At 39.9% G+C, this 27,539-nt stretch overlaps 1 protein-coding gene across 2 annotated transcripts in view; it reads left to right on the plus strand.

The window, feature by feature from the left end:
* Window positions 1–836: 836 nt before the first annotated feature.
* Window positions 837–27,539, plus strand: part of SPATA13 (spermatogenesis associated 13) — a 160,819-nt gene continuing 134,116 nt past the window's right edge. The window contains exon 1 of one of the 2 annotated variants that reach the window (XM_074815996.1): window positions 837–1,023. In XM_074815996.1, coding sequence (XP_074672097.1) covers window positions 946–1,023 — 78 coding nt within the window. In that variant the 5' untranslated portion in view covers window positions 837–945. The remainder of the gene's footprint in view (window positions 1,024–27,539) is intronic. The other variant, XM_074815994.1, reaches the window with a different exon arrangement.

A 27,539-nucleotide genomic window follows, 5' to 3' on the forward strand; every position in this document is an offset into this window, starting at 1 on the left:
CTGCATCTGCTGTATTCATGAGGGAAGTGTCTTCCACGTGCAGCATCTCCCACATCAAGTAGCACAGTCCACGTGCCCAGTCAACCACTGCTAATGGTGGCTATTATACTACTTGATTACCTTTATTCTTTCTTCTTTTGAATTTTCCTTCCCGTGAGCATAAATCCACCCCAGTCAGTAACAGAGATGGAAAAAGTACTCTGAAGTGGACTGAGGATCATGAAGTAGTACCTTTCCTGTCCTGTCGTGTCCTGTCCCTCTGACCCTTTTGCCCTAGTCTCAGGATTAGACCATCTGTGAATCTTGTTATCTAGTACTGTGTAGAGCAGATCGTGTGACTGATCTCTTGGCACAGCCAGTGTGTTGCCTTGGCGGGTAGTGTGGGATGAAAAAAGCACAATACACGCCTTCTCTGTCTGAAACTTGTTTATCTGCATGACATCCAGGCCACTGTGGGAGAGCTCTCCTCTTGGTGATCACTGGCAACCAAAAATGAATCAAATCAAGGCAAAGTTAGAGAAATTCTCCTATACAAAGAGCTACTCTAAAACAAAGCTTCGTTTTTGTTGTGCATTGTCCTGGCTCTGTGTGAGTCCTGTAGAGAGACAAAGGCAAGCAAGAAGGAAATCTCAGCTGCTTAGTAAATGCCCTAATTTGATTTATTTACTGCTCCCTTCCCCCACCCAAACTGTTCTACTAACCTGTTAGTCCCAACTCAGACAAGTAAAACCAGCTAATCTGATTAGTTCTGACACACAGAAGCACGGCTGCTGGGAAAAACTGGACCCTTACAGCTGTTTCAGGCTTCGGCTTCGATCATAATGTTATGGGTTTACTGAACGTATAGCTCAGTGTGACAGGAGCCCAGCAGCATGTACACAAGTGAGCAGTGTGACCGTCACTGAAGATTTCTACTCTGGGTCTGAGGCCACTGGAATACAAACCATGTTTCGTGTCACCTTCAATGTAGTGACAGAGAAAGTTACCTTCACCTTGGCAGCCTGCCCCTCCGTCACGTGGAAGGTAAGCTCAGATATGCATCATGCAAAAAGGTTGATTGCACAAGAAAATGAGTATCTGAACAGTTTTCCCAAGCATAGGCCATGTTTACAAAATTTTAAGGGGACTAATAATGTTTTAAGGGAACTGCACTGCAAAGTGGCATGCATGACTGGTTGAAGTTAGACAGACTAAATGGATCTGGTTCTAGAGAACAGCTTATTTGTTGTCTTTTAAAGCATTTCTCATCTGATATTCAAAATAGCCAAATTCAAGGTCACTTTTCTCATTCTGGTCTGGAAATGCCACTGTATTTATATTAACAGCAAATCCAGAGAGGTGAATAAACACAGGCTACTCATTTCTGTAAGGAAGGAATACTGTTTGGGAAAAGCTTCCAAGCTTCCTAGATCATTTAGGGGTTGCAAGGATTTGTGAACTGTACTAAAGTACAATAAATTAGAAGAATAATTTCTATTTCGTAGTCCTTATGATAAGGGACTTGAAGCAAAAAAACCTTAGATGTGTAATTTTCTTGGCATGCGGTTGTGATAAAAATCAGCGGAAGCCAGAGATGCTCTTCATATCAGCTCCTTCTCCCATTCAGCAATTCAGTTCAGATCTTAATTTCCTTGAGACAAATGTTCCCATCTCATCTGGAAGAGACCAGCATTGTCAGGATGAGGTCCATTGCCTTTTCTTTCTCTCCTAGTGAGTGTACTTTCATTACAATGTAGCTTTCACTACAATGCAGTTTGAGAACACAGTCACTGTCTTCTGAACTGTTGCTTTAAAAACTTCATTTAGAGTCTGTGACTTATAGAGTAATTATTGTAGGAAGCTCACCTCTGTCTGTTACTATGACTTTCAGATGTGAGACAATTAGGAATAACTAGATACAGTGGCAGAGCAGGGTAATTGCTCTTGCTTTAGCTGTTCATGATTCATTATGCTGCATAAGTAGTTGTCATATATCATTGCTGTATCATTTTGTCAGTCTTGGACCTGTCTTTTCTCTTGACTTTTGAGGTAGACACTGCCCAGAAGCAGTTATTAGAGGGTCTTTAAAGGGCCTGGTACAGTGTGGCCCCAGTCCAGATCTGTGCTATTTGTAGCATCATACACTAAATAAAAACACCTGGGCAAAGTGCGTTTGGAGTAAAATTCACATGAAATTAATTTTACTGGACACCCTCTCTGTGGGAGAATTTGTGGTGATATTGCTTCAGTTTCCCTCTTTACTAGGAAAACTTACCTTCCCAAATGTGTATTCATTAAATGGTAATGAAAAGATAATTTCAACACGACAAAATGGCCTTACTTATGTTTGCTAATGATGTGTTAAAGATTTTTCTGCCTTCGCATCAGAGTTGTAAGGACTTACAACTCTACCTTTAGGGTGCAAAGCACTTAGAAGAGGTGATTGAAATGGAAAAGGATGCTGGATCACACCATGCTGCATTGTTCCTACCTGATCCTGTCTCATGAGTTCTTGGTACAGCAAACATGGATGCGAATATAACCCAGCTAGGTGCTGCATTTCAGTGCTCGTTTATCACATTGCTGAGTGCTGTTAGATGTAAGTGCATTGTAGTAAATCCCTCTGGAACAAACTGGCAAGTACTGAGACGTGCATCCTGGCACACTTCTCCAGTTCTCCAGCTCTTCTATTATTTGCATAATTTAAATTATTTGATATGTGCAATGTGCAAACATGAGCAAATGCTTAAAAGTAAAAACTAAAAGAAACTACAGTACAGTAGAACTTCCTGAAATGTAGTAGATTTATTGATGAATTGAGTAAATAAATGTGAGAAAGTGGGCACAATTTTGTGGAAAACCAAGATGGAATGCCAAGCCAGCAGAAGAGATGGCTCTGCAGTAGAGCTTACATAAGTAATGCTAAGTTGATATAAGGAAAGTTTTGTGGAGGGAGGTAATATTTTTTCTTGACCAACTCTTACAGTTGGAAAATCCAACAAGGTTTCAGGCACACAAGCCTTCCATTTTGACAATAGGAGGCTAATGAAAGATACTGTTTCCCTACAAACTTACCTTGCTTATGTCCATATATCAGCCAGAACAGTACTGGTACTGCAAGGTAATTTAAATCCTTTGAAGCTGAAAGAGGTCACATTGCTGCTGGAGGAGAAAGGACAGAGTCATCTACTTTCAGACTGCTAAGTCTTTTTCTTTCAAGAGTAAGTGGCCCAGCCTGTAGATAACGCTGAGATGTTCTGCTTCTCCACATATCACAGCACAACCAGCAAATAAGTCTTGCACAGTGTGATGGGGCCAGGAGGATGTGGCAGCTCTGTAGCTGATGTCTTGGGGCCAGGAGGAATAGTGCAAGATTGTTATCTTTCTGCCCTTTACTATGCAGCTTTAATTTCTGTTAGAAATTAATTTCTTATAAGAAGTATTGGTGAAAAATATTCTGGCCATAATCTACTCTAATTATTTGTAAAATATTCATTTATATGATATTTTAGTGGAAGAAAGACAGGACTCCTGGTGCAGACATTTCAGAGTCTGTAGGGCATAAACCTCATTGCTTTTGTCAAAACATTGTTTTGTAAAAACTAGTATAATTAGAAGTGGGGGAGGATATCAATACAGGACAACTAAAGGGAAGTGACAGCTGAAAAGACTGTTGACAAGTGCGAAGGGCTCAGAGTTGAACATGCCTTTTCACATGGGCACCAATGCTTGAAAACCAAAGCAAGAAGCATCTTTATTGTAAACCAGAAGCATCCTTATTATAAAGCCTGAAGGAGGGGACTGGGCTGCTCTCCCTCACCTCTCTGTGTCAGTCTGCCTCCTCTAATTTCCCTGCTCTTTAAAGAACAAACTGCTGGTACTTCTCGATCTGTCAACAGGCATGGAGCTGGTTAGCAGTGCAGAGAGCCGAGTACTCTGAGATACGCATGGATTACACAGATCAGACTGCGAAACATATCAGCTTGGCCAGAGTCCGTCTTCAAAGGTGTTTTCAGGTTTCACTCATGTGAATTACTGTTGCATTTTCAATCACTTGCTGCTAATGTTTGGGGAGTCTCATGTTGTGCCTCTTTGTGTCCTACACCCAGCTTGAGAACAGATAACAAGATCATGCAGCTGTTGATATACCAACAAACTCCTACCACTCTTTTCCTAACCCATGAATAGATGACATGCTGCCTAGGTGAATGCAATTCAAATTCACCGGGTACAAGCAGATTTGGTTACAGAATGCACTGTCTCATTGAGGATTAGCTACACTTGAACTCTATTCATTTTATCTTACCGTTAGTGTTTTGGTTTTGTTGAATCTTGTCTGAACTGTATGGGGACAAGCAGCAAAAACTGCTGGTTTGTGGCTCTCTATTCAAGGCCAGGAAATTCACTTGATGGGGATCAATCTAACTTGGGGCTTTCTTGCCAACTGATGCTGCGCTTTATCTCCTTGACACGGATAGATAAATGAGCTGGGGGTGGCTTTGCAGGCAGTTGGAGCCTGACCCAGATGTGTTGTTGCCAACTTTCAAAAGCTGCACAATGGCTCTCTCTCCCTGGCAGTTACAGCCGTTGGGGCAGGAACCTGTCATCTGAAAGGCTGTTAAGAAATAATGATATAAACTCCTCCCTAAGGATGTGGGAACAATGTTTGAATCCTACGAAGGGAACAATATCTGTGATAAGGGAGCCAGAAAAATTGGGAGCTTAGTGTTTGTTTTCTTTCAGCAGGGAGTTGAATACAGTGCTTCTGCTGGCAAAGGGCCGATGGGGAGGCAGGGTGGGAGGTATGGGAAGTGGGTGGCAGCATGGAGCTTTTCTGGCTCAGAATAACCTTCCCTGCTGCTGTTTTAGAAACCTCAGTTAGACTTACATAGAGCTACAGTCACCTGCCCTGTTCAGCAAGAATAAGTACACATTAGTGAACAGTCTGTTATTACTTTGTTGTGGTAGTACCTAAATACACCCCCAAAAACCACAGTGGTAAATACAGTACAAACAGAAACAGGATGATCCATAGATTTAGTGCACACTAGCAAAGGACCAGACCATGAGCAGAAGGACAGTGCGGTGATGACGAATGTCATCCTCATGTGATGGCACCTGAGAGAGAAGTGAGTGCAGGACAAGGACAGTGTGAGTGTGGCATGTGCTGCAATGGATTACTCTAGGGCTGAATCTAGGAAGGTCTTGCATTGGTCCAAGGAGCTGCTCTGCTCCCCAGGTCCTGTTAAAGCTGGGGAGGTGATGGACCTGAGGAGGCTCAGCACTGTGGGGAAGAATTTCAGCTTGTTCTTTATTTGAACATTGTTTTCAGCTTATAGAACACTACATTTCTCCTTGAACAGTAACCACTTCATTTCTAACTGTTAAATATAGAGCTGCTAAATGCTTCCAAGTCTAAGTTCCCTGAAAAAACATCCAGAAACAGTTATTGCTCTCAGTCTTGATTTGAAATGCTTTTTTCACCTTGCTTTTATAAAGCACCCCAATATATACACCAGCTTCCAAGAATTCAAGGCTCACAAGCATGTTCAAGGCTCACAAGCATGTATGAGATGTCTCTTTTTTCTCCCTGCTCGTGAGTGCAGACATACTGCATCTTGTATATTTGATAGTTGATTTTGTCACTTCTTGATGTACCCAAAAGAGATGTTGACAAATTCCCTTCACTCTTCACAATATTCACAGTCCAGTAATAGTCTTTGACACCAAATACTTCTCTCAACAACCCTGAACCCACTGCACACTGACACAACTGCCTTTGGGATTATGATGACGGATTTGGGAGCTACTGCCATAGAAGCAAGTACTTTTTGAGGTGATGACTTACTATTATTTCTAGTAAAAATCTCAGAGCTTTATTACCATGAGCCATGATGACAGACCAAGGTTTTCTTCCTGTCATGATACTTCTGGGAGTTCTGTAGCTCCCACATGTCTCCTCAAAGGTCTTGCTAGCAGAGATTTGCTAATCTTTAGAGGGCTGAAATCCTTTTCTCCATCTCTCCTGGATTATTTTTCTTACAACATAACATGCCCACCTTTGCTGTATTCTTGCCACACAACAAAAATATCAGTATTTTCTCAGCCTCCTACCATACCCTTAAATGAATGCGACTCAGATGGATCAGCAAATTCCTGCTGTGGGGTCAGCTAATGCTGAAAATCAAGTCTGTGATGCTTGTTTGAGCCCCAACTCCAGTTCACCAGCAGATGGTAGCAAACATCTCCTTCTCTGTGAGCTTCATCTGGGATTCTCTTGAATACGAAAGGGCTGGAGTGCCTCATCAGAGTAGTTTGTTTCCAGCGAGAAGAAATAAGCTGTAAACAAGGTAATTGTGCAACTCGGAACAAGGGAGAAGAACCACGGAAACCACGAAAATATTGCTGCAATCGGGACAGAATAATTAAGTAGAGGCCAGAAAAAAATCACTGCAGTGACTTGCACTGAATGGCATGAGAAGTATTTTGGTGTCACTGTTATTGTTCTTGTGGTGACAAAAAGGGACCATTATTTGCGATGTAGCAAATGAACAACACTCAGAGCAGCACGATAAAATTGAAACTGCTCTGGGTCAGCTCTGCCCGTGTACATTGTACCTTTGTCTTTGCACTGAAGACATGGGAAGTTCAAGATGGGTATTTTTACTAGAGGCTGTTTCTAGCCATTTATTTGTTTTTCTTCTGGGTGGTACCAGCTCTAGTTCTTTTATATTTGATACCAGCTGTTGATCACCACTTTCTCTCACTCTTTTCTGTATGCTATTCATTCAAATGGCTTGTTGTGACAACACTTTTCAGCTTCTTTTTCCTGACAGTGGCTAAACTGAGAGACAGGAGAGAGAGAGGGACAGAATAAAGTGAAATCTGCTAAACTGTGGTGTAATTTCCATAAGGAAATGTCTCTTGACTTATAAGGCAGTACTGGTTACAGCTGGGCAAACTATTTGTGGTAAATCACTGGATAAATTTTGCCATTGCTGTTTTAAAGTGTACCACCTCTTACTTTTAACTACCTTACTGGAGATTTTAAATTCTCTGACTCCTTCATGCAAACACTGTTCAATTCTGTAAGCAGTTTCTGGGAAGCATTCCCTTTGTGCTCATTTCTCCATCAATAAGTGGTTGGTGACGAAAATCCTAAGAGTTGGTTCTGTTTGACTGGATACTGAAACTGATTTCTATGCTTATTTGTTAGAAATGAAAAAAAGATCATTTAAATATAATTTAAAACAAGACAATGGCTTTTTATGGGTATAAAAATGTGTTCCTTCTCCAGTGCTTACCATATTCTGAGCCAGAACATCTTTATTGGTTAAAGTTTAAGAATAGAAAGAGAAAGGAAGGAAATCCGTTACCGTATTGTGCTGTTCCTTTTGTAGGGCGTCTTGCTCTGGAAAGCAGAGCAGAACACCAGTGGGACTGGCTATACATCTGTCAGTGCTTATGAGATGTATCTAAGGACTTCAGGATTCTCCACTGGCCTTAAATCTTTCTATTTTCTTGCAATTATTAGAAATACTTGAATATCTGCTGTGCCTTTGGCAAATATAGCTGGCCTGAGTCCCTTCAGCTCCACTGGCATCAGTCAGCGGTGTTAGTGTTCATGTATGTTGTGCTGAACTACATGGGCAGGGGTTAAAGTCCTCCTACTGTGACAACACTTGTCTCCTCCAGCTGCGCTCTTGGCAGAGGTGATGATCAATCAGTTCCAGGGACAACCCAAAGTTTTGCTTGGGAGTTTTTGGTCCATATCCTTCATCAGGGAGATGTGCTGGGAAGGGTCTGGACATTAGAGGACCTAACAACCTAATTTGACAGAACTAGAACTGGAAGAGGGCATGTGTCAGTGGCTTGAACAACATGGTTTGGCGGTATGGTAAATCTGCCTTCAGGGAGCCTCATGTTTCATCAGAAATGCCATGGCCATCTGAAGCCAAGCTTTGATTCAGCATAAACTCACTGCTGATTCAAATGTGTTCAAAACCACTGATGGATCTATTCTGTACTGTTGGGTTTTATGCCCAGTCAGGTATAATCTGTCTGTACGTTTCCATTTCTATGCTAGATCAAGGAACATCTGCCCTCCCACAGCCAGCATAAAGCCTTCACAAATGGATGAAACCTTCATGCAACTTAAACTCTCTCCTGTATAGTGTGTTTAATCTGTCTGAACTGCAGGCACATTCTTATGTTGGACTGTATGCATTTTATATATATATATATTTATATCCATTTTGGTGGTGCTTAGATACGCTATCATGGAACCACTGCCTAAATGCATAAATGCAGCCATACAAGAAGCTGATATCAAACGCAAAATGTGAAGTGAAACTTTTGCTTGATCACATTTGCTTTCCCAAGTGACAAGTGCTAATTTTTCCTCCAAATAGTTTAAAATTCAAGCAGGTAAGTAATGTGCAGGAGATCTGTTAAGAGAGATGCAAACAATACAGCTGCAGAGACATACAGATGGATGTGCGCTATTTCAAATATTAAACTCAGAACGTGTGCATTTACTAGTTAATATTAACTCTACCTTTAGTCATCCTTTACTGGCCTGATGAGATATTAGGAAAGGAGGTCAGAGGTGGTAGTAAGATGAATCTGGGTAAGAAACAGGAGGAAAAGAGCAAATGCATGGGAACTGAAAGCTGTCATTGGAGAGAATTCCTAGAAACACTGTAAACTGCAAATGGAAATTGTAAGGTCCTTGTTGAAGACAAAGAAGTTTTGATTTGAGCAGTATGGAAACTGGAAAATATGATGACACAGCACCAAAACAAAGAGGTGTATGTATGGGGAAGTTTAAGAGTTGTCTTGTAGAAGTGAAATTTTAGATTCTGACCAAAAAGAATAAACTTACTTTATGTGAAGCACTGAATTTGGTGACAACACATTATGAAATGATAGAGCAGCTATGTGTTTTGTCCATGGGATTCAGTGTCTGTTCCAGTGCAGATGTTTAGTGCTTCATAATCATAGTAGTACTGGGGGTACTGGGGTATTATAACTCACTTAGACACATCATGCCTTATTTAAGAATATCTGAAGCTCTTTTCACTATTACTATTATAAAAGGAGCAGTTGCAAACTTAGGGCAGCATGTACAAGTCTCCTTTCACAACAGTGATAATTCATTCCTCTTTATACAATATCAATTGTCTTGGTGCAACTAAAAGCATCCTAGGTGTTTTACAGAATATAAAAAGACATGGTCCCTTGGCCTAAAGTGCCTTCTGCTTTAGTTCAGACACAACAGAAGACATGTGAGAAATGAGAGTGAGATGGTGCAGGGATGAGTGAGACCCAGAGTTCCTCTAAAGAGAGCACTCTGGTGTGATGTTTATACAAACTGACCGTTGAACTGTGTCCAGCCGCCCCCCTCCTTTTTGAAGTTAGCCCAATTTTTTGCAGAAGCAAGGGTTGTATGACATTAACTGGCATTGAAAGGGTTCTGACTGATGGCAATTTCATTTTTAACTTTTGATAAGAGCTCTTGTGAATCACAAACTGGGGTATTAAAGAAATATGTGTCAATTTATCTTAATATGCCATACTGTAAATCACAATGATTCACCTGCTGCTTTAGAAGAACTTCAGCAACCCCTGCAGCAGGGACAGGGACCTCCAAGGGCTGGGGGGTGGGCAGTTGAGAAAACACGTATTACATACGTCATTTAACTCCCAGTGTGGCCAGAAAATGTGGTAGAAATGTTTCCTGAGCTGTACCCTATTCACATTTCTTATAAGGCCAGCAACTTCTAATCAGACTTGTAAATCCCAGTGGGTGTTTGCAAAACTGGTCTCAGCAGTGGGGAATGTTTAGCAATGTCTTTGACTGCTTCACTGTAGCTAACAGTGCTTTTCACAAAAAACGTTCCCTGGCAACACCTTCTCTCTGAGAGACAGACAGAAAAGTATAGTTTAAAAATCTTTATTTACAACTGGAGAAAAATAATCCTTCACCTTAGTGAGCTTCTGACAGTTATTGAGGCTCCATAGTGCAACATTAACCTCTTTCCCAAGGAAACTGGCCAGTTTATCCATGTGATCATGGGTCAGAATACACTGGTTCTACTGCTGTTACTGATCCTGAGGGTTAGGAAATACAGGATACTTCATGCAGCTCCTCAGGTCTCACTACCTTCACATGGAAATGTGTCCCTCCTACTGGCTGTGGGGTCCTCTGTGATCGGAGAGGAGGGGTAGAACAGCTTCCTTAGGTAGGTGCTTTGGGTTCAGGGATAGAGGTGGCAGACAGCTAACTCTCTGGAAAGACCGTGCCGTTTATTTCCTTTTATGCTTTTAAGTATCCCTCCCTCTGTCCTCTATGGCTAAGCAGCCCCATCTGTCTCTGATTTAGATGTGATCAAATTAACATCCTAACACCCAGCACTTTTCAAAGGAGGGTTTCAGAGAACCATATTGATGATGGCAGTGGGTATTTTCCTAATGTTCATGAAGAGACATTTACATCCTACAGTGATCAGCAAGTAGCTCTGTAAGGATGTTATGCTGGATTACCCTGGTCACTACATCTCTGCATTGGCTCTGATTTCCAGCACCCAAGCTAATGAGGAGCCTAACCAAAGCAGGGGTCCAACATATTTCTCAAAATATACTCAAAGTCCCATTTTTTGAATCCATACAGAATTTCATTAATTAGTGCCTCTGAACATTATCCAGCAACATGCTGGCCTACACTGGCCAGCCCCAGGCTTGGCTTGTGCCAGCTTTGCAGGCTCTGCCCCTCACACCCAGCTGGTTGCAGGTGGCTGCGGGTAGCGCTGAACATACCTACAAATGAGGAAGAATATTTAGCAAGTGTTCTCCAATATAAACTTGTTCTCTCTTCTTTTCCTTATTTCCCAGTCTTAAGGTGAGATGTTTCACCTCTTTGTCATTATCTATCGGCTCATTTCCAGACTGAACAGAGCTAAGGGGGGCTGTACACCTTCCACTAGTGCTGCCTGGGCCCTCCAGCAGGGAGGGTCTCTGCTGCACCTGCTCACATGCACACATCTTTCAGTAAAATGGTGCTGGGAAGAAAAAAAAAATGTTTAAAAGAGGCAAATGGAGTGAGCGAAAAGTTTTCCATTTAAAGTTTATAAATCAGTAGATAAAATGAATGAAACAGTGAGCTATGCATAGCCCAGGGTATATGCAGTATGACAGACTTCTTGTTAGCTTTACCTGTCTTCAGAGAACCATAAAATGGTTTGGGTTGGAAGGGACCTTAAAGATCATCTAGTTCCAACCCCCTGCCATGGGCAGGGACACCTTCCACTAGATCAGGTTGCTTAAAGCCTCATCCAACTTGGTCTTGACACCCTTCAGGCAGTAATATAACCGAGCTCTGGATGAACACTGTAACTCCAGGTAAGCTCAAAGATAAGCTGAGAGGCTTTCGCCATTTAAACCTCTTTAAGGTCCTAATACATTAGCAGGAGATTTACACAGACCAAAAATTACGTAAACAACCACTTATGAAAATGTTCTCTTTCATCTGGGTGCCAAAATTTGACCTCTCTCTGAAAGCAAAGGTTTTGTATCAGCATTTAACACTATGGCTGCCACTTCCTTCCCCTGGTGACAGCACAGGGCTCCTACAAGTTGTGTTTTGGGAGATCAGTAATGTGCCTGTATGTAGCCTGCAGACTTTGCTTTGTTAAAGAGTATTAAAGTATATGGGGTTTAATACTTTCTTTGGTTCAACACTGAAGTTGCAATTTTGACCTTTATCACTATATTAGAAAGCAATGACAGGCTCAACTGTTTGCAGGAGTTGTTTGTCTTCTACAAACTCAGATTAGCTATTCCAGTAACACGCAATTATTGTACACTATTATAACCATTAACTAGTGACTCCTCAACACAATGAATCTCTGTATTCTGAAGAAACCAGAGGACTCAGTGGGTCCAGTGCCCATTACCTTGAAGGATTTTGAACCAGAGTTTGTCCCTGAATTAAAGAAAACATTAACCATGCTGAAACTCATATATCATTGCCTTCAGTTACTGAGTCCTTGGAATATCTACTGTTTTTTTGACAAGATATAAAATGTCTTTGCAATTTTCTTTCAGTATTCTTCCAGAGAACGGCTTTGAAGTGGTCACTGATTGCAAGCTTTAATGACTGAAGAGTCTCATTAAGGGAGATCCATAAGGACCGAGTTTCTAGGTTAAGAAACACATGGTATTTTCATTTCTGGAGGAAGGCCAGGAAGGCCTGTGTGCATGCTTAGCCCTCTCTTACTAGACAGAGTCATTGTTATGGGCCTGGCATGTTTTACAGGTATCCTAAAAGCCCTCAGTCATCTTCACAGAGAAGCATGTTGAACACCTATTCATATTTTTCCAGTGGAAGTAGTCTAATAGTTTAGGGTCTGGAGGGGTGATGGTATACATTTGAGTCTTATCTCAACAAACATGCAGTACTCAGCCAGAGAATGGACCTGTATGCAAGAGGTGGGAAACGTTCCCAGATCCCAGGTTAGATATTGTCAAATATCATATTTATAAAGGAGAAGGAGAATAACCATTATACCTGTGAGCAATGTGCAGTTCATTTGTTCAGTAACTGAAGGACTGGTTGTCTAAGCTGATGGATAATCTGAGCTGCTGTGTTTCTGAGCTTTAAAATGTTACTAATGAACATTAGTCATGACGGAGACTAACATTCTTGTTTGTGCTGATGTTTAGCCAGTCTGAAAAGATGTAGGTTTAGTAAATGATTTCCAGACTTTGAGATTCTGCCCAGTTCTACACCCAAAGCTCACCAGCAAGAGGGAATAATTTATACCACATTGAAGTAAAGAAACAACAGAGTAAAACCATTAAAGCAACAAGACAAAGGCCTGGCTTTAGCCAGGGTACAGAAAAATATTCATCTGCTTTTGAAAGCTGTCACTGCCTCCTCCTGTAAGTTGCACTGCATACATTGCAAGATAACTTGCTTTAAATGGGGGGAACTGTTTATAACTTACTGAATCCATAATTTTGAAGAATTTAGACATAAAGAATCATGTATAGCTCAAGTAACATTGGAATATTGTAATTGACTTCTTTCAGCTGTAAAACTCGGAATCCAAGATTGCAGGCTGAACTCTTCTGAGGAATTAATTTTGTCCAATTAGAGATTTCATTGCTGTCCTTGTGTTGTGAGCAGTTCAGTTTGTTCCATTCACTGTTCTTTGCAGTTTTGTCAGCAGGACAATTTACTGCAGTGTGTCCATGTGTAGTGAATCCATAATGAATTATGGAAATTTGCTGTGAAAGCCTGACCTTTTCTGATGTTTGTATTAGGATTTCTCAGTACTTCTGTTCTCATATGTTTTAATACTCTAAGCAGAAAGTAGTAATATCAAACATTGCTGAAGAAATTCACTTTAAAGTCTACCCAGACACATGAAAGCTCATCCTTACAAAAAATTATTTTCTACAACCTAAAGTAATGCAAATGTTACTAGCTGAGAGATACTATTGGAGGACATAGCACACTCCTCATTAGGTTTTCACCAGGCAAGTAGAGTTATTACAAACACAAAAAGACTTGAAGTTGTCTGTTGGTCAGATATATACTGCACAGCATGTGATCATCATTAACATGGATTTCAAAAAGCTCAGAAATGTGGCCCAGTTTTCTCACACATCCAGAAAGACAGATACTTATCTAAACAGTTGTATTAGCAAGATGCGTTTGCAAAGCATTGTAATTTCTTGTCCTAGTCAGGGATAGTGCAAAGCTGAGCAAGAATGAAACAATTTATCCCAGTTTTCCAAATATTACCTGATGTCCAGTATTGGTTAGATGCCCATGTGGTTGGTATCTCTTACAGTATCTTGGCAGCTTTTCCGTTCTCAAATACATATGCTTTGTAAAGAGCAGGTTCCAAGAAATGTACTGAGCTCATCACATCCGAACTCCCACTGCTATTCTACTGTTATGTGACTTTGGAAAACAAAGCGACCATGACTGGGAGTCAGAATGAGTCTAACCCTGTAAAAGAAAATTCTGACTTCAGATAATTTTCATAATTTTTATTCCTTTAAAATGGCTAAAGCCAAAGTGAGGGAAAGTTTGATCCTGAACTGGCTTGTTAACCTGGGAAAGGTGCCCTCTGACAGTCATTAACTTATACGGCCCCTGATGTGCACAGGGTTGAATATCTCAGCTGGTGAAAGGATACAATGCTCTGAACATTTGGGGTCTAATCTAAAGCCTTATAAATTCAGGCAGAAGCTTTCCAGGCTTTGGATCACTCTTTTTAGATCTAATTCAATGTCAAGTCAAGCTGGATCTGTTTCCCAAACAAAACCACAGATGCAGGCAGATAACAAAAGAGCTGCTGTATTCTTTTAGGCAAGCAGAAAGGAAGATTTATTTCAGAAGCCTCGAGATAATGTCTAGTCCAAAGAATCAGAATGGATGTGCAGATATATCCTCTTAAAATTATTATGACCACAGCATTCCTTGATTTACTGACAGCATGGTCAGACGAGCAGCACAGATCCAGCCTCTTAAGTTACATGGTAACTGCAATGCAATTTGAAATCCTTTGTGCTGAAGCTGGTTTAAGCACCCGTGCTTACAAGGCTTCCTAAGGGATTAGAAATGTATCCCTTGGCCACTCTTTTCTTCCAGATAAAGGGATGGTCTTCTCCAGCTTTAGGATGTCCCAGTTGGACCATCTGTGCTTCTGGTCCTGACTGTAACGGAACATTTAAAAAGCTGTGAATTCAGACCTTAAAAAGAAGCAGAAGTTACAGAGCTACTAATGAGACAGGAAGATGTAGAAACCTACAGCACAATCTGCACTGAAGACCTTTGTTGTTTTTAATGTAGCTATGTCAGTGCAACCCAGTGAGGTTAATGGACCATTCCCTGGTGCTGTTGTTACTCCAGTAACCTACAAGAGCAGTCCACAGCTTTGAAAGTCTTGTTTTTCCCCTTGGTGAAATGCATCTGTATAAGAGGTTTGTATTGATGGTAGCATCAGAAGTAGGCAGGGATGATGCTGTTTTGCTATAGGGGGCTGGGTCATCTCCTACCTTAAAACTCCCTGTTTGTAGAACACATTTTGTGTTTTAAACTTACAACAATTACCTGTTGAATATGGGAGAAGAAAGCAAATGGGAACTCGCCTGGTCTACTTTCAGCATTATTTGGTTTGCAGCCTAAACATGGTAAAACTTGAATATTACAATATTGCAATGAAATATACCTACCAATTGGGCAGGACATGTATGCTTGTGTAGGTAGAGGGACAGATACGCTACTGCACGCCCCTCTTGATTCAGAGCTGCAGACTGAGTTCTGATGAAGCAGAGTAAAACCAATAGCAGGGGGCAATAACTTTTGAGGCAAAATGCTGACCTTGGTAGCATATGGTGCTTTCTGACGTATCTATGCATGGAGATCTGTTTTAATATTTAGTTACCATTATAGTGTGTTTTACATCCACAACATATGTTCATAATGGAGCTGCATTAGGTATTATCCATGCGGATACGAAGAATCTCTGCCCCAAAGGATTTATAAACCAATAATTCTAGTTCAGTTTAAACATAAGTTATTTAGTAAGCAAAGCCTTTACAAGTCTGTTTCCCACTTATATTCTGTAATGACTTCTACATTTTTTGACATGCTGGGAAAGGAATTGCCTGAGCTAAAATAAGGCTTGATCTGAACAAGCTACTGACCTGCTTGTCTGATAGCTGTTGGATATATTTAGTCCCCAGTGACCAAGATTTGTTTTACTTGAGACTGGAAGTTCAGGGGCTTGCAAGGCTGGTGCCTGTGTTACCATTAGCAGAGCTCCACTAGATCACAAAGAGAGCTCTTGTGAAAGTCAGACTGCATCATCATGTTTCAGCCTTGCTATCCAAGACACCATCAAATTCATTTAGTTTAGAGACAAGAAAGATCTTGACTATGCTGGGGAGTGGGAGATTTTTCTGTGAGTGATTTTAAATGGCTTAGTGTCGGGGATTTATTTTTTTTCTTTCAAGAAACTATCCCATGGTCTTTGTTTTTAGGAAATTCCCTTTGTTATTTGATGCAATTTTTCCTATACTGAGCTTCATCATAATGTCTATACAAATAACACCTGTATGTGAAATCATGGTAAAGCACTTTTTCTGCAGTTTATTTTCAGAGTACTTGAAAAATACATTTGGAACCTACATGCAATCAACTTAGCAGATTTTATTATTGAAATCCTAGAACTATCAAAGTCAGTAGCAACTCCTCATGAGTTTAATAGGTCCAGAATTTTATCTTTGTAAGGAAGATACTAGTGGGTTTTTTTTTTTCCTCTATGATCTTTAGAACTAGCTGACACTTGAATGCAATTGCAGCACAGATTGCATAGAAAAGTGTGGAGAAAATTAGCAAAGATCAAGGGACAGCTTACTTGACTCCTGGTAAGAAGACATTTTGCTACCAGGTGTGTTCATACTCTATGTAAATGTGCTTTGAGACCTTACTGAATATTACTTGCTGTAGAATGATCTAGTATTATGTTTTATGAAGTCCTGAAATACAGATTTCCTTTAACAAGACTTAGGGCCTGTTTCTGGAGGGGTGCAGTTCTAGGAACTAATTATGACATAAGATTCCCACCAAAGTGGGGATGACTCAGCTCCTCTCACAGAAATACAGTCTGACTTATAAAGGTAAGCCAGCTCCATTTTCATCTGTCCTTAATACAGCGGTCTATATGATATGTTGATTCAGTATTTGTGAAGTGGACCACTGAACTATCACTGTAGTGCAGGTGATTTGGACTCATTGGGGTGGGAATTGCTGCAGCCCAGCGGTGCAGCAGAATCCTTAAACATTGCAATGGTGTGGCCTCTACTGGTGCAGTAAGGAATATGACTACAGAAGCACCAAACTACTAAAAGCAATAAATCTCAAAAAAAGTTTTGCTATGGCTAGGACTGTAGGATCTAGTGGCTTAGCATAACCTCTCTGGAATATTTCTCTTCAGGAACTATTTTGGACTCTCTTTGTGAACAGATGTTCTGCAGAAATTTGTTTTCCAATGTCAAGAATAAGCACACATTTTACTTTAGAGGTGTTCTGATGTTTCTGCATTTGTTTTTTAATAAAGCCAGAAAGCGTGGAGGAAACTGGAAATTAAACAGACATAAATATATAAACCTTTCTTTCTCACCACACTATAAAAATAGCTGTTTCAAATCAAGTTACAAATGATCCTTTAAGACAGATCATTAATTCAAATGTGCTCTCTCAACCGTATTTAAGTGTCATCTTATCCAGGGTGGGGATAGGCACAAATCAAATGCACAGTTCAGAATGACCCTGGTCATTGTGTGGGAGTTGAAAACTCATCTGATGGAGGGCTTGTGAATGACCTCTCGCTTTGTACCAGGCTGCATCAAACTCTCCAGTCAAACACCCACTCACTTCCTAAGCGTCCTTAATCTAGTGCAGGTAAAGTAATTGTTTACATGCAAAATGCTAAACATATGTGCAAACCTAAATTCTCAGGCTATTGCTAACTGTACTCTGGCAAAGCCTTAAGCTGCAATGAGCTGGCGCATCGCTAGAGGTCGTGGTGGGGAAAGCGCTCCACCGCCCGTAGTGTCGGATGCCCAGAAAACGCTCTTTTTGGTTTTTTCCTTTGGCTTCCTTTGGCTCCTCGATTAGATCTGTATGCGTTACACTGCTAGATATGAAACTTGGATTTGTTTCAGAATCTCTGAAATATTTTTTTCTGACATTAACAATATAAATAAATTCTTCATGGAGTTCTCATGTTTAGCTTTTCAAAGAAAAGCTGATGAGTCACAGGTTTCTGAAGCGGCTTGTTCCCAGCATTATACTTCGCAGACATTAATTAGAAAACATCCGAACAATAACAACATTTCCCCTGCTGCTTTTGGAAGAAAACAAAATATGAATCCAATTAGTTTGAATAATTCTAGGATCGGATAATTGTATTGGTCACAGGTTTTATTTTCTCCTTGGTGCCACATTTTGTAAAATCAAGTCAAGTTGAAACAATAGAAAGACAGAAGGAAGAAAGTAGCATGATATCCTGTGAACACCAGCAGTATCATTATCTTCCCTTTGTTTTCAGAAATAACCTAATGAAAAGGCTCCTTCAAAAGCTAAATGCCTTTGTTGAATACTTTCTCTTTTCCTGAAGCTATTTACCAGCACAAAAGGCTTCAGCCTAAGAATCAACACAAAACCCTGAAGAAGAACAAGGATCAATGGAACAAATGTTCTGCCAATCTAGTGCTGTAACCCAGCATAACTGTTAATTTCTGCAGAGCCATGGACTGAGGTTTTTGTGTTCCTAAAGGTCAGGATTTTGGTACTTCCTGAAGTTCTGAAGACCTGTTTCTGATCCCTATATTTAGCACATACTAGGAAGTGATAAATCTGTATAACTGGCTTTAGAAGTACTAGCACACTTTTAAAACACTCTGAAAATATTTAGCTTCTCATTAAATTAACTGGATTACATTTCTACTTCTTTTCGTGAAATTGTTCCCTGCAATTAAAGGACTGTATTTATCTTACGAGACCTCCCTACAGAGTTTGTACTTCTGTTGCTTTTAGACAACCTCTTAAAACAACAGTAGCTCAATCCTTATATTTTCCATCAAACTTCTGATTACACTGTGAAAATATGAACTCCTACTAATGCTGACAGTAGGATACATGTGCATTTTTCAGGTGGCAATATTAACAGTTGCTGTAGAGGTGACATTGCAAATTCAAAGCCAGAGTAACTCTACTGTCTGCACTATTTGTTCTCCTTTCATCCTAATCCACAGCGATGGTGAACAGATGTAATATGCTTCTTATGATCAGAGATTTCCTGTCCTCAAAGGACCTTGTGAAATTGCCTTCTCCTTCCCATTTCCAGATGCTCATTCAGAGGTTCAATTGAATTAGGCTTTGAAAACATTGTCTAAACATTATCTCATTCTGTTCCCTGTGATTATGTTTTTCTTACCTTTATGAGAAGTGCTTGCTGAAGCCTCTCTGATCTGAGCACAGGCCATTGTGCCTGGCACTGGGATTGTACCACATGCAAGTTGTCCTTGAAATCTACCAGACATTTTTGCAGCCAAATTGTTCATAAATGATCTAGAAATGTAGAATTTATGAGACTCTTTTTGCTTTGGGCTACTTTATTTTACCTTATCTCTCCAGGTCTTCAATTCTGCTTGTCACAACCTAATGGATATCTGTGTGCTGATTGGTGTCATTGTAGTAGCAGTAGATCTAAGACATACATTTGGGTTGTCCAGTGCTTTGTTTTGCACAGTGACTTGGAGAAAGTGCCAGCAGCAGCACCCAATGGATTGCCCATTGGTAAGAATGTCACCGGCTATCAGTTTTCTAAGTTTCTTGTCCACACAGTTTTCCAGAGAAAGTTCAAGATGTGGATCACAAGAATTGTCTTTTTTGACAGGCCTCCTATTAATGTTCTTCAAATGTGGAGAAGTAGAGAGGTTTCTGTTTCTCAAAATATTTCCATGGATCATGTTCTGGTTAAAAATGTATGCATCTTGTTATATGCATGAGCTGCCTCCCCTGAGATGCGAAACTTGTGACCTACTTTGAAAACAACACTAGTGCAAAGTTTCCCAACTTCTGTTGGACACTCTTTCTCATTATCTGCAGCAATTTCCTGCAGTATGTTGGATTCTGCTTTGGATGTGACCTGCTGCCGACAGTAACTCCTGCTGTCATCCTTCTTTATGTTGGCAAGCTTCCACTTTATGCCAGCATTCCTACAAGAACAACTGAAGAATGACACTGAATCATGTCAAGTCAGTGTAATCCTTTATCTGTTAAAAAGATTTATTTGGATAACCTGGGTCACTGGAATCTGTGGAGCATCTGGATGACTGGACCCCTATTCCTCTGGCCCTTAGTAGCTGGCAGAAGATGATTTCACAAATGTGATACAGAGTTGAGCTCGTATATCATACTCTTCCTTGTGTTCAAGGTTTGACTTGCTCTGTGCTACTTTGCACTCCCATTAAAATCTTCTTTTCATTTTTCTGTCATGTGCAAACTATCAGAGTACTTCTGGAGACACTGTGATGCTGGCTTCTACTGCCCTTGTTATACCAATGTGCCTACTAAAAGAGGTGGCTGTCTCACTTCTTTTAAAAAGAGTGGAGTCTGCCTGCCTACCTGCCTGCCTAGATGCTTAAGTGACTGAATAGGTATTCTGTAGGTATTTCTGTAGGTGCAAATAAACCATATCAGAGATATACAAGAGTGTGGATGGGGCAAGGGAAAGCCTGAGGAGAGGATTAAGAGAATACAGGGAGACTGGGGAGAGAGGGTATGTGAGGAGTTAGCAGTGGCCTGAGTGAGGATGAGTAAGCAGAGAGTCTGGAGGTGTAGTGTGGGAATATAATCAAAGGGAGAGAGAAGGATGCGGAGCTAGTCTGAAATGGAGAAGTTTTTTTGGTGAAAAAGAGGGCCAGAAATAGGTACATATCAGCAGAAGTGAGGGAAAGGAACAGTCTGTAGAGGATGATGAGGTACAGGAGTAATTGGAGTACATGGACAGAAGGAAGATCCCCTTTCTGTCCTCTCCCTGGACAGATGATGCTGGAGTCCCTGTCAGCCAGGTAGAGGAGGAAAAGTGCCCTTGTGTGCATGTGTAGACCTAAAACTTGACTATGATATGATCTTACAGTGGGGAAGTTGAGGGTCTTTCGTTTTAGAAGTTTACTGTTAAAACATGGTGCGATGTGATGATTTTGTTTTCATCAGAAACTGGCAGCCACAGGCTGGTTTATTTGACAGTGCTTGCAACTTCTTGATGTGCATCTGCAGGAGAATGACATTTTGCACCTATGTACCCTGTCTGAGTTTACTTTAAATTAAATTCATTAGACTCTCCAAAGCTAATTAACGAGATTCTTCCATGCTTAACAGGGCCCCCAAATACATGGTCATATTAGTTAAGATCTTTTGATTAGACTTGGCCTTCAGTTTAAGCATAGGCTTTGAGAAAAATAGCTGTAGTTGCAGAGTTTAGTTTGATACTGAAAATATAATCTATCAGTTTTATGATAAAAATTCTGTGTACTGTAAATTTTACTATCCCTAAATAAATAGAACAATAATAAAACTTGAACTTAGCCTACAGTTGATCATATCCACCCCAACACAAAATTATTATGTTCTTGTAGATAATTATTTCCAGTGAAAAACTCTGTTGATGAAATGCAGAGGAGATAATAATTTATCTTCATTGCATTAATAGTGCAGGTTTCATCACACACGTGTTAAAGTTTTAGCCAGAAAATAATCAGTCTATTTGTGGAATAGGATGAAACTAGTGTGATTGGAAATTATAATTTTTCTTACATATGCTTATAAATTATATATGTAAGGAAAAATTGTGGAAATCTATTGTTTCCAGCAGCTATGCCATAAAACGTTTTGCAATCCATCACCTGGATTGCAAAAAATGCTTTCAGTTTAACATATATTTTATGTAAGGTCTCAATTGTTGTTCAGAAAATGAGTTATTTGCAGTATAGCAATGAATAAATCCAGATTAAATGTATCTCCTAACATATATAGTTAAGATGTTTGTAAAGTTCACCTTTTAAATTCATGGTTCATAATTTATTTCAGGAAATAGAGTGTTAAATATTAGAGATATTGTGTCTGCAGACATATCGGGGACCATCATTGAGTTTTCTTCAAGAATGATGAAATCCTTACAGGTTCAATTGTGTAAGAAATTGAATTTTTGGCTTTCAAGTCAAATGAGAAACTCAGGAAACTTCTGCTACTTCTTGTAAGTATCATTTAATTTACAAAACAGTAGTTCAGTTGACATCAAATTAAAGAAGTCTTCTGTTTGGTTTGCTTTTGTCCCTTTAAAATTTAAATGTAGATAGGGTTCTAAAGAAAAACAATATTGAAAGAGAAATATAAACATGAGTTTTGAAAGTTTCTACATCAAATGGTTGAAGCTTTTTTGCTTTTACTGGCTAAAAATCAGAGAACTTTAGAAGAATTTACCAATAAAGATGCATTTGTTGGTGTGGGAAAATAATGTTATTCTGCTTATTAGAGGAGAAACTGCTGCACCGAGTAGTTTAGGTTTGGACTTGAAGTGCAGAAGTGTTCGTATGTGCATGAATCTATAGTTCTTTTAGATGCACCAAATAAGTTCTAATGTTGTCTCTAGCCCAGAAGCTGTCTATTAGCAATAGCACATCACTGAGCTCCAGCTCATGTCTGCTGAGTGAATTGAAGCACTAAACTAAGTGCAGTAACATCCACTTGTGAAGATCATTGCTGTGGCACACACATTTATCGCTAAATAACAGAAGCAAAGAAATTCTACATAGTGTTCCAGCATGAACACACCATTCCTTCACTGGGTAGCCAGTTATCTCCTACTACTATCTCTGCCATATTTTTTCAGTCACATTTGGAACTGTAATTCTGGTGGTTTTCCACAGCTCCCTATCACAGCAGCCCTCCAAGCTTCAGACAACTAACAAAGTACATGTGGGGACAGCTCAATGCATAAGTCAGCAGAGGGAATTTGAGGAATGTTTGGTAAATCCATGCAAGAAAGCAGACATTTCTAGGAGACAGACTTCAGATTGGTCTTCAGGTCTGGTCTGTGGCGAGCAGTGGCCATATATTTGCTTAGGCTGGAAGACAAGAAAACACATTGTTGGGTTGCCGAAATTCTTGTTTTATTGCTTTCACAAAGGTTATGCATAGTAGAAACCTTAGGAATTGAACTGAGATGTTTCGTCATGTATAGGTATTCACAATTTTATCACAAACAGTGTTACCTAATAGTCCTATAAACTCTTTGGGATATTATATGGATGTTCTAGACCACAGATGAACTGGTTTGGGCATTTTCGTAAAATCAGAGGCATTTTATTGTTGCTGAGAGTCACTGGAGACTGTGTGCCTTACACAAGAAGAGGTTTGCTTGCAGGTAGTAAAGGAACTGAAATTTGCTACCAGTACTGCACATAGCAAACTCTGGTACATCCAATAGACCCCATCCTTACCACGCTACTGCCAGCACTGATCCATTGCTTCTTTCTGGGTCCCTGGTTTTGGAAGAGCGAGGAAAAGAGCTATTTGCCCACTGTCCTTTGAACAAAACCCAACAAAACAGACCCTGCTTCTCCAGGTGAGACTTAGCAACCGGCTGTGGCACAGAGGTTGCTTATTAAAGACTTTGCTCAAGTAGCTGAGCTGACAAGCCAGCAAGAAAGGTTTTAGTAAAGAAAAGTGCTGCTGCGTTGAACCATTCAGTCCGAGTGATCAAATTTTCCCCAAGAGGTGCAGGACAAGTTTGTGAAGACACAGTGTATCTGCCCACACAGCAGTAGTACTAGAGCAGTATTCAATATTGGAAAGAAAAAAGATGATGCATTTTTCCAGCACAACACATGGTTGGACGGGACTGTGGCCTTTCACCCTGACATTCTCAGCAAAAGTTGCACTTTGTGTAAGTGGCTCGTAACACATGCCATCCTCGGTAGTTAGGAAACGTGTCTGTGCCCTTTGGCATCGTTAGAGACCAATAACCAGAGCAGTAAACAGACTACAAATTTTTTTGGCATTTTGGGTGAAGTTGCTTTTAAAATGTTCTTCTGTATGGAAAAGAGGACATGACTCAGTTAGCAGAGTTACATTATAAATGCTGGCTTGAAAGTGTCCCATAATAGCTCTTTTCATTGCAGGCTCTCTGCTTGCAGGGGCTAGAAAGAGTACACCCTGCCACCCAGGCCTGTTGTCCTTTTTTCCCTTGTTAAAGCAATGCTTTGATGCTAGCATAGAGACAGCTGCAAACTTAGTGTAGCTGAACGCCAGTTTTCTCTGATCAGATTCTTGCCAGGGTCTTTGCATGTCAGCTCTCAAAACACCCACAGGATAAAGGTCTCTGGAACAACGCAGGTTATTAGTAACAGTCGCCTGTTATTAGTAACGGTTACACTGTTACTGTCACTTTAGAGCACAGTAATGAGTTTGCCACTGATGGAGAGAAGTAACATTTTTTTGTTGTTGTTCCGTAATCACGTAAAAACACAACTAAAGCTATAAAAAATCTACAGGATCAAAATGAAGCTCTTTAATGAGAACCCTTTGGAGGCCTAACCCAGTACAGTTTTTAGTTCCTATCTATGTACCCGTGTTGCTGCGGACTGCAAACTCCCTAGGATTTTCGTGTGGTGGAGTGAGACTCATCTCCACTTTGCCCTACCAATATACTTAAAGGCTTAGATTTAGAGGAGCTGAGCACTTGAAGCAGGCCCTAAATGTCACTCAGTGGTCTTCACATTTGCAGTGACATTCTCCTGCTCTGAAAACCTATTCTTTTAAATTATCTTTGAATTGTCAGACAACTATATTGAATTTATCTCATTAGGAAAATGGTTCTGAAAATGACCTTCAGAGACAAAACTAGAGATTGTGGTAGAAAGCAGTGGGCAAAACAACCACAAAGGAGGATCAATATTACCATGTATTTGAGGTGAAGGTTGATAGGATCTGGAATTGAAACACATGCTATTTTACTGCAAATCAATATTTATACTAGAGGTACCACAAAGAACAGAGCTAAGACAGTTTTTCTTATTTAAGGTAAATTCAATACAATTAGCAAGGTTAAATTTGCATATTTTGTCAAATGGCCAATACTGAATAAAAGCAACAAAGTATTTCAGAAAATGTACAGAAATATGTGTGTAATGCAACTGTAGAACCTAATGAGATAAACAAAAAAGCACTAATCATAAATAATTAGCAATATGTCAACATTACGAATTCATTTTAAATCACATAGGCAAAATTTCTTATGTAAGATTTGTATTCCCAAAGTATGATAATTTCTAAGCAGATGCACAACGTTATTGATGATGGTATGAATAACTAGTCAGCCCTTTGAGGAAATAGGGGAATAATACAGTTAAGAAGAAAGAAATTATTTACTATTTTCAAAATATGAAATTTTGGGGTTTTTCTCTTCAACTCTGCTCCTAAGGCCAGCTTGAGGTTTGGTGAAGGTTCAGGTATCACCAAACTGATGTAACTGTCTCCACTGAGATTCAACATTGAAGGGAAAAAATGAATGTCATTTATGATCTATTGTTGCCTATGTTCAGAACAGCTTTAATGATAATAACACAGCATTGCTGCTTGTAATGTTGTAGCAGTAAGAAAATTAGGAAAATATTTGGGATGCAAATATTTTAAAAGTGTGTCTCCCTTTGTCGTACCTAGCTTGGAGATAGGCATTATGGAATGTTTGGTTTAATTTGAGTGGTATTCAGGCAAGGGCTTGAAAAATTTCAGTACCAGAGACTATCTTGTGTGAACTGTTTGCTTGAACAACCGCCTTATTTTAAAAGGAATATCATAGATATATTGATATTTTCCATTGGCTGTTTGGCTGCAGAATCAACTTCCTTCTGTGAGTCCTGATCAAAAATATTAAGGCATTGAGGCATACCGTAGGATAGATTGAGCAACTGTAGAGTATGGAACCTGGGTAAGAGCTGTACAAATGCAGGATGCTCCAGAAAGTGTCAGAAGGGACTATTCTGAGATGATTTGAATTATCTTCTATTTGGTTCCTTTTCCCTTTGCCTGACACAGTTCTAAATAGAGATAAAATATTTTTAATTTTGAAGTGAGTCTCTTTCTCCTATAGCACGTAAGTAAGTGCTATACTGAGTTGTGCAAGGCATCTGTAGTATGTCAAGAATCTAGATAAAGGTGACAAACTGGTCTTATATAAATATATTATCTTTACTGATTGTCTACACAAAACTAATTAAAAATTTCAAAGTCCCCAAATCTGTTCCTGGATCTTGAATAAAACTTTGAAATGAGAATATTGTAAGCAATTTCAAAGTCAGGCACAAAACTAGAATATTTCTAGGATATGTACTGAGTTTTGTTGGCTATTTGATCTACTGAATGAAATACATGCTTATACTGTTGCGTTTTGACATAGTGGATATCTACCTTCAAAAAATATCTACAACCGAATGTCCTTTTTATAAAAAAAAAATCACATTTTATATTTCACTCAACTCAACTGATATTTCACTGTCATTAAGCTGAAACAACATACAGCTCTCTCCCCTAAAGATGTAAATCCAAAGAGTGAATTGCAGATTTTGAGAAACAAAATATGTAAAATATCGAGAGGGGAAACAGTCTATAAAGAAGAAGGTATTGAAAAGTGTACAATCAATTCATATAATGTGGTTGAAAACCCAGTTCTCTAGCATTAGATTCTTGTTGCCCTTGGTTTTCTAGTGATGCTCTAGTGATGGTTACAAGGACTGAAATACAGCCTGATGGAAATCAAAACCTGAATTTACACAAGATTCTCCAAAGAAAATTGTCTTGGTACAATTAAGTGAGAGCATGGTCTGAAATGTTGCTTGAAAACAAGACTGGATAAAACTTCTCTCCCTTCTCTGGAGAAAGATTGCTCAATTAGGATATGTGTTGAGTAATACCAAGTGTGTTGTGGATTCCCAGAAAAAGTCATTGATTCCAGCTGAGTTTCATTCTGAGCTTCTGGCTTGCTTTGAATGCTGATCTCAAAGTGAAACTCAAAGGCCTCATACCATTGTGAAGCCAAAACAAGAAATCTGTTTGCTCAGACCCAGTGGAACTGAAACTACTCATTCTTGTACAGTTGCTTCACCACTCTTTCTGAGTTAGTGTTTTGGCTGACATGATTAGAAAGATGGGAACTGATTCTTTTTGGGAACCCTCTGTTTTCTCATCTTTCTCAAATAATTTCTATCTACTGATTTGCTTATTTTCCTTATGTTTTCACTTAGCAGTGCGTGCAGCAATCAGACAGGGGAAAGGACAATTTACGGGGCAGGGTACTGGATCAGCTGCAAACTGGCCTGGTGTTGAGTGACCAGGAATGGCATGCTGCCTGCTGGCACCGCTCCCACCTGGAACTGGGGCTGCTGAGGAGACTGGTGCAAGTCATTCTAGTTTGGCCCCAAGTGGAAGATTTTGACATTTAGTGTGTCACCTGCCACAAGACTACTTGTTTTGCCAACAGCTGTTGAAAGGGAAACACAGATCCTCTAAACACATTTCTTGGTCAGCAAAGGAAAAAGTACTTATCTTTGACTTTATTTTCAAGGATAGTTAGCTAGGCAGTCACACACTGCTGTTTTGGACATTAAAAAGCTCCACAGTGTTCTGCTGTTTCATTTAGCCTTGATGTTAATACATTTTATTGTGCTCGGTCACTCACTCCATGTTTACTGTAGGCATGAACTCTGCCTTATGAACTTGTCCTTAAAGCCCACCTGAAGGTAGTGTGGGCAGAGAACACGAAACTGGAGCTTTCTACATCACTAGAGACTGAGTGTAGCTTCAGTATGTGTCAGCTCTTGTCTTGCTGCCTCTTATTTTGGAAGTGGGAACACACCAGCTGTCTGTCAGGAAAATGCTGCAGCTTACGACAGGAATTAAGAAAACAGTGAATACT

This window comes from Strix aluco, chromosome 2 (assembly GCF_031877795.1).
Source record: "Strix aluco isolate bStrAlu1 chromosome 2, bStrAlu1.hap1, whole genome shotgun sequence".
NCBI classification, from domain to species: Eukaryota; Metazoa; Chordata; class Aves; order Strigiformes; family Strigidae; genus Strix; species Strix aluco.